The sequence below is a fragment of the Pelecanus crispus genome, chromosome 5 (genome assembly GCF_030463565.1).
Source record: "Pelecanus crispus isolate bPelCri1 chromosome 5, bPelCri1.pri, whole genome shotgun sequence".
In the NCBI taxonomy this organism is placed as follows: Eukaryota; Metazoa; Chordata; class Aves; order Pelecaniformes; family Pelecanidae; genus Pelecanus; species Pelecanus crispus.
This window is the reverse complement of record NC_134647.1, coordinates 30,361,582-30,377,527: the sequence shown is the minus strand read 5'-3', so window position 1 is coordinate 30,377,527 and position 15,946 is coordinate 30,361,582. Positions and strand designations below refer to the sequence as shown.

Below are 15,946 nucleotides of genomic sequence, written 5' to 3'. Positions count from 1 at the left end.
TTCATCAAAAGGGTTATCCAGGGTTGCCCAGGGAAGCAGCTGAGTCACCATCCCTGGAGGTATTTAAAAGACCAGCAAACACGGCGCCTGGGGACATGGTTTAGTGGTGGACTTGGTAGTGTTACATTAATGGTTGGACTCTACGATCTTAAGGGTCCTCCCCAACCTAAATGATGCTATGATTCTACACTCAATTAGTTGTAATTTTCTACATTTATATTTTAAACTATTTTATTTCATAAAATCTTACTGTTATTACCTATGAATCCATTCACATTTGCTGTATATTCTTAGTACTTACACTATAGACCAGGCAAAGAGTAAAGGAGGATGTTTGACACAAACTCTATATAGATACACAAAACCCCACAAGTTTTAAAAACCACAAATAAACCTACAGAAGTTATATTTTCAGTCCACTTAGATTAAGTTTTTTTGAGCTTATGATAGTTTATTCTTATGTTTAAAAAATTTTGTTAGGATTAAAAAATAACCCCGACAGTTATTTTGGGTATATGAGTGTGCAGTTTGCTAATCCAGATTTTCCTCTTAAATTGATATAAAAATGAGTGCAAACAAACATCAGTAGTGTAAGCAGAAAAAGCTTCTGCATACATACCTGGCCAGAATCTCCAGTGCAGAACTCTGCAATATCACACTCATTCACCGCGTATCGACAGTCATAGCCTCGTGGGAAAAACTAGAAAATGAGAATATAGTTCAGGACTAAGATTATGTCTACAGAAGCTGTTCCGTTTCATTCTACATAAAACACACTTTGAACTATAACAGGCTGCACATGACTTCCATGGACAATTGAAAAGAACAACAGATATACTGCAGCAACACTCACAAGACATGATGTATTACAGCAGGGTCCATCGCTACAATGAGCTCCGTTAGAAAGAGAGCACTTCTTACAACAGTCTGCATAGCATTCCTGAAGAAAATATTAAGCGACATTTTTAGATTTCCATTTTAAATAAGTTTTTCTTCACAATCTTTCCAACAACTATTAGGTACCAGCAGACAAAGGATTCAGTTCAGTACCGACGACTTGAAATTATCAATTGGAAGAATTCTTTGCAATGCTCAAATACTAAAGTAGAGGGAAAACAGTGACATATATCCTATAGCAACAAGGGGATTCACACCTTCTGAAGCCTCTTCACAGGTGTGGAACAGCCTGTGCCAAATGCATGTTGCTTAGTCAAATTGCATCCAATGCAGAAAAAAGATAAAGAAAACTAATTATGGGTGCAATTATATTTAAATACTAGAACTAGGACTGAAATCTACAGGGCAGATTTTTGCAAAAACATTATTGGAATATTTCTACAATAGAGAAGAAAACAACAGTTTACTTATTCTGTCTGAACACAGGCACCTATCTGCATAGCACAGATAAGGAATCTATCACTCCAGGCACGCTATCCAGGAAAAGTAAAGGGGTACGCACTTCTACAGTACAATTCAAAAATTGCTGGGAAGCAGCTACATCTTTTCATTACCATAACAGGAACTGTTCTGAGGACACTCTCTGTCTTTGCATTCATTCTCACTTGAAAGAAATGTTTTAACACAGTCCTTTAATGAAGTTGTTCCCTAACAATAGGCAAAACAAATTAATTTCCATAACCTTTCCCCCTCCCTTACCAATCACATAATTTATCTTAATACATTTTGGAAGAAAGACTTGTGGAGTAATATATAACTCTACTTGCCATTCGGAAACCGCAATCACATTCTTCTCCTGCTTCTACATATCCATTTCCACACTCAGTGGTTTCAAAGAGCTGAAAGCAAAAAAGCCCCCCCACCCCCCCCAAAAAAGTAAGAATAAAACTCGTATCAAATTACTTTCCTGTCACACATAGCCCATTTCTGCAATGCTACAGAAACACGCTCTCACAGAGAACATATATGCCATGCTACTGCAATGGGGAAGGCAGCATGTTTTTCAAATGCTGCTAGTCAGAATTCTTCAGACATGAAAGATGCACAGCTAAATCACTTGAATGCCAGCCCTCTTTAGGAGAATACTCATCTCGGAAAACTCTGATAAACAGAGAGACAATAAAATAATACTTAAGGGGATAACATTTGAACTTCATTCCTATTCTATGGACTCCATTTCTCTGACAACTCCTTCAAGAAACCAGTCAGCAATATGATCTCTGGGATCTACTCAGGTACCCATGCTTGCTCATGCAATTAGCTACTGCCTATTCCAGTGTAACATGTTTGTGCATGAAAATAATAAACATTAAGAAACACTGCCAAAAGGAAGTTCTACGTGCCTTATTAGTAAGTTAGAATAACACAACCACATACAGATAGTACTAAACAGCTGATCCTAGGGCCAGATATATACAATACAGAAAAATCCACAGTTCAGGATGATACAGATTCTATACTGGTTTCACATATCATAATTTTGATTAAAGGTGATTTAAGATATTTTTCAGTCTTGTCACAGAAATAGTTTTGCAAAAACCTTGTCTGTTTTCAATGTAATAATTCTGCTTTAAAATCCTGTAAGAATATCAGGAATCTCCAATTTAACTGGGATATTAGCAACAGAAACACATTCATCACTAGAACATGGTTGAAATGAGAAGTTAAAAAGTTAAAATGGGAAGAGATAAATCTACAGCTAGATAAGGGTGAAAGATGCGAGTAAACATTCTGCATGGGCTTAGTGGCAGTACAGCTGTTGAGGATCATCAAGATATGAAACATAACATAATACAATACAAATTATTTATAAACTTGGATGGAATTCTTCTTTGGTACTTTGGAGAGGGGGAGGGAATCATAATACCTAATCAAAAAGAAAGAAAACATTTTACTTTTGTTGCATAAACCACATAGGTAATCAATAGCACCTACAATTTTGGGTGCCAGAAGCAAAACTACACTGAAGCAACACCCATATGTACTCTTCTTCACTAGCAATGTCAACATGATTCAGAAAACTAAATTTTCTTTTTTTTCCCCTCTATAAGCCACTGTTACTACTATGCTTCAGTAGAACTGAACAGCAAGATCTCTTATTCTGAACCTGAAATTCAGTTCTCCATCAGACAGACCTGGTTATCTAACCTGTAGCCCATAAGAAAACAAAAAGGGGTCAACCAGAGAAATGCAAGAAAATAACAGAACACACACAAATTTCCTACAGCATGAATCAGGGACCATCAAATGTTCATACAGATGTCAGAGCATAACTAAAAGGTTATAATTAAAAATGACATCATGGCAACTGCTTAACACAACTATATTTTATTTACCTAAAGATTAAACACACCATTTTCTACCTTACCTCTCAACCTCCAAATATCAGCATTCAAAACATTGTATGATTCCACCCCACCCCCCCCCCCCAAGTACTTAAACTTCAAAGCTGCAAAACACTGACAAAGATAACATATAAAGATAATTCAACCATCCTCCTGGGGGCATTTTCATGGAAGTAAACTAGATTTTTATTCTGTATACAGTCAATTTGACAATTTGTTCACATGACCTTGCTAGACAACCATCATCAAAAAACAAAGCTGTGTTTTTCTTTCTCCCTATTTACTCTTTTCTGTAAGAGTTCTTACATTCTTATTCTATAAGCAAAGATTGCTACCCTAGGAAAAGATTAAAAAACAGTCTAACAAGCAAAATTTTTTTACTTAATTGTGCAACATGGTGGTCTACCAAAGGATACAGCACAGTAAACAGAACAGCTTAATAGTCTCATGTGGTATTAAATTCTACAAGGACAGCAAGTTTGACACCATGATTAAATAGAATATTAATACTTTAGATTGATCTTTCTTTGCAAAAAGAGCCACGTGGAATATTTTTATACTACTCAGCTTTAGAAGGATGTCATGCTAATAATGCCTTGGAAAAAATTATGACCTTGATAAGTTTTTAGGTGAAAAAAGCCATGAAACAGTTATAAATTACAGAGTTTGCTAGATGTACATCTGAAATGAAATGAAGTTAACCTTGAGAACAACCACAAGCTGCTACTGTCTATATGATGTAAGCTATTGATTTCTAATTCCTAGTGTGGTAATTGGCATTCTTTTTAACAACCTCAGACAAAACATCCAAGAATTGAGTGTATGTGGAGCATGCACTATGACCTCACTTCTGGATTTATTTTGCACTACTTTCAGCTTAATAAATAGTTCATTTATGCTGAATAGGGATGTGAAAAATCAACTGCAGTATTTGTCATTATTTGAGCATGAAGAATTGATGGAAAACAAGCTGCATTCCTCTTAAGATTATTTTTAAATATTATGGGAATGAATAGTCAGCTAATTACAAGCAACCTTAAGAAAATATCCACATAGACATTTGAATAAATCTGAGAACAGATGGGTGTTAGTGAAATTATTACATTTTCATTACAATGTTTAGCAGAGGTGCTGTCTACCAACATATTTATTACCTTTGTTGGCCTGTTGAAAAGACAGGCACCTCCCCCACGAAGTAAAAATTCTTTGTATTCTGCAATGCTGCATTTGGAGAATTTCCTGGAATGGTATACCCTAAAATGGCAAAGAATTAGCTGAGTAAATGCCTTGAAACACTAACAGTTACTGGAAGCGGGCGGAAAGGTCACAACATTTTTTTCATACTGTAAATCCCAGTTTCTTACAACCACTGTGTGCAACAGTATGTCAGCTCAGTCTTATTCTCAAACAATAAAATCAGAACAAAAGAAAAAGTTTTTAAACATCTTGCATTTTTATATGTCTATTTTATGGATCTACAGTATACGAAACTGCAGTCTTCTAATCTTCTTAATAAGGTGAACCCATATTATGATAATAGCTGCTATGCACCCTCTCGATTGCATGCATAATCCAGTGTTCTCTTGGGTTTGTCTTCCCTGCAGCTTCAGTTTAAAAGATGAATTACATTCCAGATCCCTGAATTCATGCCAGGGTTTTAAAACTGTTCAATTCACCTGATCCTGTTAATAAAGTTAATTTTTAAAGTAAAAATAATTGTAGCCATAAGAACAGCAGTGTATGGTCAGACTAAAAACCCACTTTACCTAAATCCCATCTCTGATTTTGGCCCTGAGAATATGCCCAGAGAAGAGTAGGGAACAGAGCACTGTACTACTACTTGCAGAACATTTTGACAGCTTCCAACAACTTTCAGCTCAATTACTTTCTCAGGAAGCCTTATTTTGTGTTATTTAATGATCTTCATTGTATTTTCTCCCATCAATTTGCCCAAAATCTTTTAGCATCTACAAGATGCTATAGCAAGAAGCTTCACAGCTTAATTACTGACTGGTAGAAGAACAATTTAATCCTGTTTTTTTCTGTCACCTATTTGCTAGTCTTGTTTCGTGTCTCCCTAGTTCTTACACTGGAAAAAACAATAAGAGTTTGCTATGTTGTTCATGATGTCACAGACTTCTCTCATATTTCCTCATCTCCACCTTTTTCCCAGCCTGATTAAAACATAATTTACCAGTCATTTCTCACACAGAAACTGTCTGATATTTTTATTAGCCATGTTTTGAGATCTGGGAATGAGAACTATTCACACCATTAAAGACGGAGGTAACCATTCCATAAGGAGATTCTCCCTATCCTAGCAGCTCACTGCTACTGAGCTGACACTTCCCCACTGAATTATTCGGTATACAAGAAACGTCTTCTGGCACTGATGGAGTTAAATGAAAAGGCTTTACACTGCAGCTAATTATTCACTCATTTCATTAGTCAGTCCTTTTTCAGCTTCTGGGTGACTATCATCTGCTCCTGGCATTTTTTTTTACTATTACCTTATCTACAGAAGAGGTTTGTTTCACAACCTCTTCTACCGGTATTTCCACCTGAGACTGATACTTTGATGAGTGCACCATAGGAAGGAAGGTAATATCTATTCTGATCAATGCCTTATTTTGGATTCCAGAAGCAAACTTACTGAATAATTTTCTGTTGCATTCATACAGTGGCTAACAATTACAAGTCCACAGGAAAGCCACACAGTAATTCTACTGAAGAATCAATTTCCAAATACCATATGAAGAAACTAAGCTCCTTCTGTCTTATTTATAACTAATTTTCTCCATGGTTTTTGCAATCAAGTTTCCACAGTGAGCAAGAATTCTGACAGGAATTGATTTATAAGACTCAAAACCCTGCGTTTCAGAAGCTACCCTTTTCTAATCAATTGCTTACAGTATAGAGAAAAGAATCTCTGGCAGTGTGTGATGGGCAATGAAACCTGGTTTCCTCCCATACAGATGGGCTTCCCCCTCACACTTCACTGTCCATCTGTCTAAGGATTGAGAGCACTTGCTGAAAGCTTCAGGTTTCTACTTTTATTCACTAGAACAGAAGCAGAGAGATTTGTTCACTCAAAAGTAGAATTTTGAAGGAATTCAGGGAAAAAATGATTAAAATTTAGGAGGAAAATAGAAATATCACTTATCATAACTGTATTAGAACACCTTTTCAGCTGTATGTAAAAGTGTAATTGGATTTATTTAATGAAAAATATACATACTTTACTTTTCAATCATTCTAAGTATAGCAAAGCATTAGTGAATACACTGCACTGCACTTCAAAATGTAAGATTTATTAATAACTTCCTAAAATATGAAGAGCAAAAGGAAAGAATTGCTGAAAATTGAAATAATTGATCTGCACGTTTGGGTGGCTCCAACTGCTTCTAGTTTTTCAGTTATGAGTACTAAAACACATGGACAAAACCCAATACATAAATATTTATGTCATAATGTAAACTATGAACTCATTCAAGAGCCCTCAATTACTGATAGTTATGACATACCCTGTTTCCTCCATGATGCAACCACCCCAGGATTCAGTGCAGTCACACTCTTCTCAGACAAGACCAAAATACAACAGAAAAGGAAAGCAGTTATAAATATGCTTACAATAAATATAAAGTACTCACTATCAAAATGGACCTTGACTAATTATACAAAGATTAGATGGTTGCTTGGCTGTACAGATTCTAGCCCTAAAATGGAAATAGGCCCACTTGAAGAGATACTAACACACTTAATATAAATGTGGTACTTTCAAATTACCATATGTGCTTCTTAGACTCAACACAAAAAGTTTCAGACAGTATAGAAAGCTAAAAATAGCTGGCATCATTCTTCCCTACATACTCTCAAAACAGGCAGCACAAGGGTATGTGCAGTACACATGATACTGGTGATTAAAAACGTTCACATTTCCTCGTCCTTAGAATGTGTACAGAACACCCTGAAGGAGAATTGTTACTGGACAGGCCATGTTTTTTCCCTTTGGCATAGAATTATTAATAGTAATACGTGAATCAGCCAATTAAACATTCATTAGAAAAAGTAGTTGAGTGAAAATGGATTTACAGTTTACTTACAGCTATAGCATGTAAGTCAACAATGACTCAATTAATAAAATAAAAACAAAAGATCAACATCTTATGGTTGGTAAAACAGAAGTTACAAACTCCCCATAAAAATTATCTACCAAAGAAGTAATATTTTCAAGAAGAAAGGTTCTGCATTCTAGTAACTACTGCAAATCCATACTGTTTCTCCACAGAACATATTCACAGATTATTTGTATGGTTATTCTGCTCTACCCAGGTCTTTCATTAATCTTTTGCTATAAAGGGTATCGAAATAAGGAAAACTAAGCTATTATTTTAAAAATCTCTATGTTACAGTTAAAAAAGATTTGGATTTCCAAATTCTATGAACTCTGTTTTACCGATAATAAAAAACCAATTATATAGAAATATTTTAGCGATTTGCAAGTTTACACAATTCAAGTGATGCTTTACAAAACAACATTCCCTAAACTTTTCCACATTGTTTCCCAATTCACAGATTTCTGAAGTGATTCCAAAATAAAGTCAGCATTATCATTCACATTTTTAAAGAAGAAACAGAGAAAGTAGCCAAATTGCTTACAAGATGTGAGCGAAAAACCCTACAAATTTTCTTTAGCCCCAAAAAGGGCTTTTGCAGCAGCTTTTGTACCTACACTCTACAGGTGTTAAAGCCACATCAGTGTAATCTTCTGGCTGTGAAGCAACAAGGTAACAAATTTAGCAAACGTCACCCTGGGCTTGGTTACAGCTTCTTACTGTTTCTTCAATTATAAATCAGATATTTTTGTATTTTAAGAAGTCAGTGATAGTTCTATAGGAATTACAGATCACATTATGATAGATAAGGATTTCTGAGTTAAACTAATGGTGTTTTAACCATTATACCTTTCAATGTTGGTTATTAATCTAACCTCCTGACACAGGACATCACTGAGGTCACTGCAAAATGAGTGCTAAACTGGTGGCTCTTATTTCGGTTAAACTCAAATTCTGGTGCATATATTTCCAAAAGGAACAATTCTTGCTCTACAGTTACACAAGTTTGGTATTTGTTTCAAATATTACAAAGGAAGAGTTTATATATTTAGCTAAGGAGGACAAAAGACGACTCCATGGCCATGTACATACTCGGTTTCCTGGCAGCTGGCTCCCATTGTATTCCAAGGTTCTGAGCAAGACTTTGCGCCAGTTCCTGTGCCATGGCCAAAGGGAGGCCATACTGCATTTCAATAGGAGAGCAATTTAAAAAAAAACAAAAAACAACAAAAAAAAAACAACATAAGTTACTGTAATGAATACTACACCAGTTGATTCTGGCTTACCACATACCTACTACTTCAGTAATTCTGTACAGCCAATCACAATTCTGTATGCATATAAGGAAAATAAATGCAATGAAGTGCATAACGGAAAAAATTTTCCTCTCTTAACCTGGTGGAGTCCCTGATGAAATCCCTGTCCGCTGGACCTACAGAAAGGAGTCTGTCTGATATATGTGTAATATAGTTTTGTATAGTATGATTAACCCATATTAAAACAGGAGATTTTCATTATCAATTTAACACTGCACTGAGGGAAAAAACCTAATAATAATTTTAAAAATTAATACACAGGGACCAAATTTGTCTAGTTTTAATGTTTAAAAAAATCAGTAAGAATTACATGTCATCAGCACCTCAGAAGATCAAGCCTCTTATAGGAAGAAGACCCAAAAGGATGTTCAGTGCTATACTTCAAATACTCCTGTCTGAGATTCTTGGGTCTAAATTTCTGTCAAATATACTAAAAGCCACTTTAAGAGCTTATTAAGAGAATAATGCAAACAGGAGAAAATGCTTTTTAAAAAGGAAAGCACAGTGAGCTGTAGTTTAATGATGATAAGGTGAGAATCCTAACTTTTACTGTGTAAGTTATCTTAGCTTAAAAAAGCTGTGCACACTGAAACATATAAACTCTGAGATTATAATGTACAGTTTCTCTTTTATTTCACTTCAGTCATGAAAAAAAATTACCTCATTCACTCCTACTCCTCTGGTCACAGAGCAAACCCCTCCAAAGTAACTTAAGCTGCTCCTTTTGTAATGAAATGTCACATTCCTTACAAACAAATAAAAAAAAAGAAAATGTAACACATTGACATTGGGCACCAAGAACTTACTGAAAGATCACACTTTCACACATACTACGATACATTGCATGCACATTAATCCTCATCTAGCATCAAAAGCAACTGTAAGTTTACAAACAGAACACCAGCATCGAAAGAGTCAATTAGATACAACCTTTGACAAAAATACTGTTTTTATCTTGTAGAATCAGAATCGGTCCCAACCCACAAACAAACCAAGCAGAGAAAGCTAGAGTACCAGATTCCTAAGAAAATACAATTATAACATTTCCTTCAAAAAGATAACAATATATTCTAATTTATAGTCTGTCAGGAAGGAATTCTGTACTGAAATGTATCAGTGTTGAGAATTTTTTTAATTATGCTTTTAATCCAAACCAATTCAAGTTCCAGTTTCAACTCCGAATGAAAAGACTGAGAAGTATACCTAAAGGGAAAGTAATTTAATACTGCTCTTTAATCCTGCCTCCTTTCATTTATTGTTAATAAGCCCCAAATAATTTAGTTAATGTAATCTGGAAGACATAAATTATTCTATAAAATGTCTATAAACAATTATGAGTGATACCTATTTTAACTTCATAGTCATAATAATAAATCTACACAGCCTCGGGCATGCATAGCAAATGACCCTAATCTTTGAAAATGAAATCCTTTTACAATAGCAAAATCAACGTCCCTTTTGTTTTTTTTAAATGACGGGATACTCCAGACAGGTATATATTCATTTTTTCAGAACATTCTGACAGCATCAGAACTTTCAAACTGCAGCTTAACTACACTAAATGCTTAATGCTAGATGCTTTATAACAGAGAGAACCACAGTAAGGGCTGAGGTTGACAGGCACTTCTGGAAATGGTCTAGTTTAGCCCCCTTGCTCCAAGGAGGCTCAGCTGGAGGAGGCTGCTCAGGGCCATGTTCCATTGGCTTTTGAGTATCTCTAGGCATGGACACTCCACAGCCTCTCTGGGCAACATGTTCTGGCATCTGACCACCTTGGCAGTGAAGGGTTTTTTCCCTATGTTGAAATGGAATTTCCTGTATTTCAGTTTGTATTTGGTACCTTTCACCGTGTACCACTGAGAAGAGCCCGTTTGCCCTCTGGCAAACTCTTCAGCAAGTGACACAACACATGCATAAAAGTAATTAAGAGTGCACATCATCAGCACTTTGCATATGTTATGAAGAACGCAATTAGCATTGTGTTGCAATGCCTGTTATTAAGGCAGTACAGCTATGACAGAGGCTGGAGGAAATTTTTCATCCCCTGTTTTTATCTTCCTCTGCAGAAGATGAATGATAGGAGAATCACATATAAGACATCTGTCACTCCATCCTTGTAGCATGTCATGCTGCTGGGAGAAGGCTTAAGAACTTTATGCTAGACAGGGGAACACACTCTTCCTCCTCTTTGCTTACAGTGCCATGAAGTAGAAAAATACTGTTACTTAAAGTCGATGTTGTGCCTAATAACACAAGTGGAATTTCCCCTCAGAATGCATTGTGTCTCAGAAAACAATTCATTACAGCTCTAAAGGAGGAGACCTTCCATTAACAAATCATCACTGCAGCTACATGTGTGAATAAATATAGTAACTGGAACTGTGGCAACACATAATACTGTCAGCTCTGCCCTCTCCTGCTCTTTACTGGGAAAGCAGTATATTACACACCTGATGAGCAAAACTAGGTGTCCTTAAGGGCTCATCAGAAGACACTTCAAATATGTGACACTGTCTCCAGGTTGCAAAGACATTAAAAATCCATTATAGATATATGTCAATATGACCATGGTACACACTACACCTATTAAAAATAGACTAATGTGTTAAAAAATAGATTAAGCTTCCTAAGGAAGGCAGATGTTGATTGATGTAGTGACTACCAAGCAAAAAAGTAAGCAAGAAGAGACAGGTAGACAAAAGCAGTAGACAGGAAAGTATATAAAACTGTAATAGTCTAAACCATTGTATAATGACACATACGAGAGCAGGTGCACAGCATCAGCATGTTGTTTGATGTAGTGCTGTCGATATTTGGAGAAATCATGAAGCATTTGCAGAGGGTCAGGGTGAATATTAATACGATCTCTGTCTGTCCAAGTTTCCACAGCCACAAGAACCACCCTGGTGTTCAGCTGTTCCTTGTATATCTGAGGGCAGAGACAGGACAGGCACAGGAGTAGAACACTGGGTCAAACATACACAGTTCACCAGTAAGAGTAAAGCGGAAGGACAAAAGGGATAAAGCAGGAGGGAAACATGGGGAAACAGTTAGCTGGTAATGCCTTGGATTTCCTAAAAGTTAATATCCTGATAAACTTAAATTTTATGTTTTAGCAGACAAAAAAAACCCTTGCTGCTCTTTTTTTGAGCTACTCCCTTTTCTTTAAAATTCTCATGTCAAATAATTCCACCACTGAGTTTTGCAGAAAACCTGTCCAAAAATCAGCAAAGAAGAAACGTAAAGGTACACTGGGTGATCTCAAAGAAAAAGAAAAGAAAGATCTCAAAGACAAAAAATAGCTAAAGCCAATTCTTAAGTCAAGATTAAGTAATTTCTTAGTTCTCCAATATATCAAAAATTTAATTCACATAATGCCTGATTTCCATTTATAGTATGATCACTTAATGCTACTCAAGTAATGTGAGAATTAAGAGTATTAATTTTTCTATTAATTTTAACGTCACTGTAGCAGTAGACAAGGAAGTGACAATCAGGCCCTAGTAATTACAAAATAGCTTTAAAATACCCATTTTAACTTTGTACATGATACTTGATTCTGAAATAAAACTGCTGCTCTCTTTAGGTTCAGGTCATAAAATGCCAAATTTTATTAACTAATGTTATTCAGAAATTGCAGATCTACAAAAGATGCATTCCTTATCCACAACAGACAGTCTGCCCATCAAAAGTCTTATATGGGACATGAAGAACACTTACTGATCATACTTAGCTACGATCTAAAAGAACAGGATAATTAATACATTGGATGCCTAATGCATAAAATACATAAAAGGCAAGTTACTTGGTCACGTCCATGAGGCACCAGATTAAATATACGCTTTTATTATCTTTTTGCCAAATTATACATACAATACACAACATGAATTGCAAATATTCTCCTGCAGTTATGATAGATATTTATACTGAATAAACTAGGGCTGACTAGCATGCCAGTATTTGGTATCAAGGCAGCATTATCCTTATAAAAAAGTCAATGTATAAATATTCAGCTTAGGAAAAAAGGCAATAACTATAAGAGCAACAGAGAACAACCAGCTAAGCTCAATTTTGTCCAACTTTGAAGGAAAAAAAGAATACTAATATGCTTCAATCTGAGGGAGACAGGCTGAGGACGTACACAGGAAATTGTCAATGACATGAGAAAAATCAGTAAAACTAAACCCCAGAGATTATCTATGGGTGGATCAATAAAGACTTTACATGTGTTTTTTGACAGGAAAACCGTATTTCCTGAAGTAAACAGGAAGGAAAGAATGGAAGAGGGGGCAGAGAACTTGGAAGCCTCTGAAAGCCAATATGCTTTTCCCAATAATATATCAGTAAGAAATACAGCCCACTCCATATGAACACAAGGGAATAACAAGGCAGAAATTCCTGCTCCTTTTCATGCTTTGTTTAAAGAAAAGGCCATTAAGATACCATTTTGCAAGATCTCTATGAGGGGACTGAATTCTACACTGGAGAGAAGCTGAATGTTTCTGTATACACACACAGAGCAAATAAAAATGGAAAAACAGAAGGAATAGTCAGAGAAGGGAAAGACAGATTAAATAACTTCTGTTAAAATGCAGAAGAAATACAAAGAAATAATGATCAGATGAGAAAAAAAAATTAAAATACCACCCTTTCTTTGGGAATGTCCAATATAAATTGCAGAAATATTATTTCAATTATTTATATTTTTATCTGCTCTAGTAACTTTACTTCAGACTACTGGCATTTTCAGACCATTACACAAAAATATTCCAAAACATTCCAGTATTTCATGTATTATAGTCACCTAAATTTTCAATACATATACAGTCCACATAATACTTTATATGTAAGATACTAAGAACAAATACTGTGTTGCTTCCTCCAAACTAAACAAACTGTTGACAATGTTTTGCACTGAATCATATCACACAGTTCTATTGGTATCAATAACGTCACACGGAAAGGGGACTTAAGAATCAGAATTTTGTTAGCCTTTGTATTCATCACCACTAGAAAATCTATCCTGTTTTCTCTACAAACACAGCTCTGAAATGTGTGTGGCCATTACACATATATCAAAAAGAGAAAAAAATCAAAATTTACCACAAATCTTACTTTTAGTTTATACGCTGTATGTGAAATTGTTCTGAAAGCTGCTTCAAGTTTGAAATCCCCCCTAGCAAGGGCAAACTCTGGCAACTGCAAGCTTTGAGAAAAACGCCAAGGATAATTTGGTGGTTTCTTACACATTCACCCCAGGCTATTCTTCTGCAGAGGAACTGGAAATGAGTTTTAAAATGTAATTTTTATAGCTGCTCATTTTCTTTATTCTGGTATCTGCTAATGTTAACTTTTTAAACACAGTGCTAAACTAACAAAGTCAGTGATACAGTTTTCAGAAGAAACGTTGATACTTACAGCATCTACAAGGTTTACCACAGACTTTGCAAAATTGTTTGTGTATGCATTTGAAGAACGGTGCTTTTTGAACTAGAAGAAGAAGAAAAAGTAGAACACAGTGAGAAGTTAAATATTCATTACTAATTCTTTATTTTTACAGCGAGAAAGGAAAATTAGTATTTTAAGAAAGAGTAAGGGAACAACTCAAAAAGCTTTTCAGATCACAGCCTATATCTTATATTCAAGAATCCCTGGAAGATAAAGGAAGCCATGTATGCTAGACAGCCTTTCACATCTATAAAAGGAGCATTTAGCCACAAGAAATATCCCAGTTAGAATCAGAGTTCAAATGTTCAAGACAAAATTACAGGTAAACATGAACATAAACATGAGCTCAAAATTGAGAGGATGCTGTACCCATTAAAACTGTGCTTAACCTGATGAGTTAAATAACAGACTGTACTAGCCACGTTCCATGACTATAATTATGAGACATGAAAACAAAGCATTTACCACTTATCCTGTCTACAGCTCTTTGCAAAGGCATCCTTCCTCTACTATAGCACAACACTTTTATGACAAGTAGCATTAGTTATAACAAAAGGCAAAAAGGAACAGGGAGTGCATGGTAAAAGTAAATATGTTTGAATGTGGAAAGAGTTAACCTGAATATCTGAAGTTTTAACTTCAAATTTTTTCCATTTCTATAGACTTAGATGAGCTGTATTACAAGTTCTGCTTCCTAATTTCTGTGCATGTCATCATAATTGTTTCATGTCTTTCCTCATCCTGCCCCACAAGTCCCCTCTGTTTCAAGTCAAATTTTCCAAAGATGCTGCTAGGGTATCTGAACGTGAATCCATGACTTCCAAAAACTGTGAAATTATAAACCAAAATTGCATTACACAATATGATTTTCAGGCAGGAAAAATAAGTCTTCAAAATTTCACAGAAAAGGAACACAAAATTGCATAGAACAAAGAGGGTAAAAAGTCTTCATTAAAAAACTCTTACTAATTTCAGCTACTGGTTAAAAGCAACAAATCTCATCACCTCATGAGCAAACATTATCAAGTTCCATGAAAGCGTCAGCTATTCCCACTCTGAAACACAGTACCCAAAAAGAGGCCTTGAAACAAGAGGGTCTGACTCTTCTCTGAGCAACTGAGTAGCTATTCTCATCAAATAAGTTAGATGATTCCTAACCTTCCCAAGTTAGAATTACAAAACAGACAAATACCCTGTTTTCCAGAATTATGTTGGTGCAAAGGTGAAAGTAAAACCGGAAGACATATAAGCCTTTAAAATTAAAATTAAATTAAAATTAAAATAATCTGTTTCTCAAATTTAAAGTCAGAAGTGACACACACACTACATTATTAAATAACAAATTTTCCATCCTTTTAAATTCCAGTTATTTTTGCACAAGCAATCTAGTTTTATATGGGCAAAATGCCACAGAGATAACAAAAAGTTCATCAAACTTAATTATGACAGTCATTCATTTGACTGCAGGAAGATAATTTTTTTATATATGCACTTATTTACTGTTAAGTTTCACAATGCTTCAGCACATCCACAGCAGGTTTTAATACCCAAAGATCCTACAACATAGGTGTGCAGAGACCCCCCCCTCCCCTATAACTATTCTCAAAACAAAGCACTTTCAGCTACAGTGCTAGTAGGTGCTTAGCACATACACTCAGAAGAGTATCCATATCACAGGACTCTGTTTGCTCCCTAGGGACCCATGATACTAGAACAAAATAATGGGGGAGGAGGGAAGGGTAGCTTTGTCTTTTTGCTTTGAGCC

The 15,946-nt window shown here is 35.5% G+C and overlaps 1 protein-coding gene across 1 annotated transcript in view; it reads right to left on the bottom strand.

The window, feature by feature from the left end:
• The window catches only part of ADAM23 (ADAM metallopeptidase domain 23), a 79,317-nt gene that overhangs the window by 24,689 nt on the left and 38,682 nt on the right, over positions 1-15,946 (bottom strand). The window contains exons 10-18 of the mRNA XM_075710980.1: positions 14,152-14,223; positions 11,496-11,662; positions 9,394-9,478; positions 8,510-8,600; positions 6,827-6,875; positions 4,457-4,556; positions 1,725-1,796; positions 854-940; positions 620-700 (exon numbers count right to left, since the gene is read on the bottom strand). Coding sequence (XP_075567095.1) covers positions 620-700; positions 854-940; positions 1,725-1,796; positions 4,457-4,556; positions 6,827-6,875; positions 8,510-8,600; positions 9,394-9,478; positions 11,496-11,662; positions 14,152-14,223 — 804 coding nt within the window. The remainder of the gene's footprint in view (positions 1-619; positions 701-853; positions 941-1,724; positions 1,797-4,456; positions 4,557-6,826; positions 6,876-8,509; positions 8,601-9,393; positions 9,479-11,495; positions 11,663-14,151; positions 14,224-15,946) is intronic.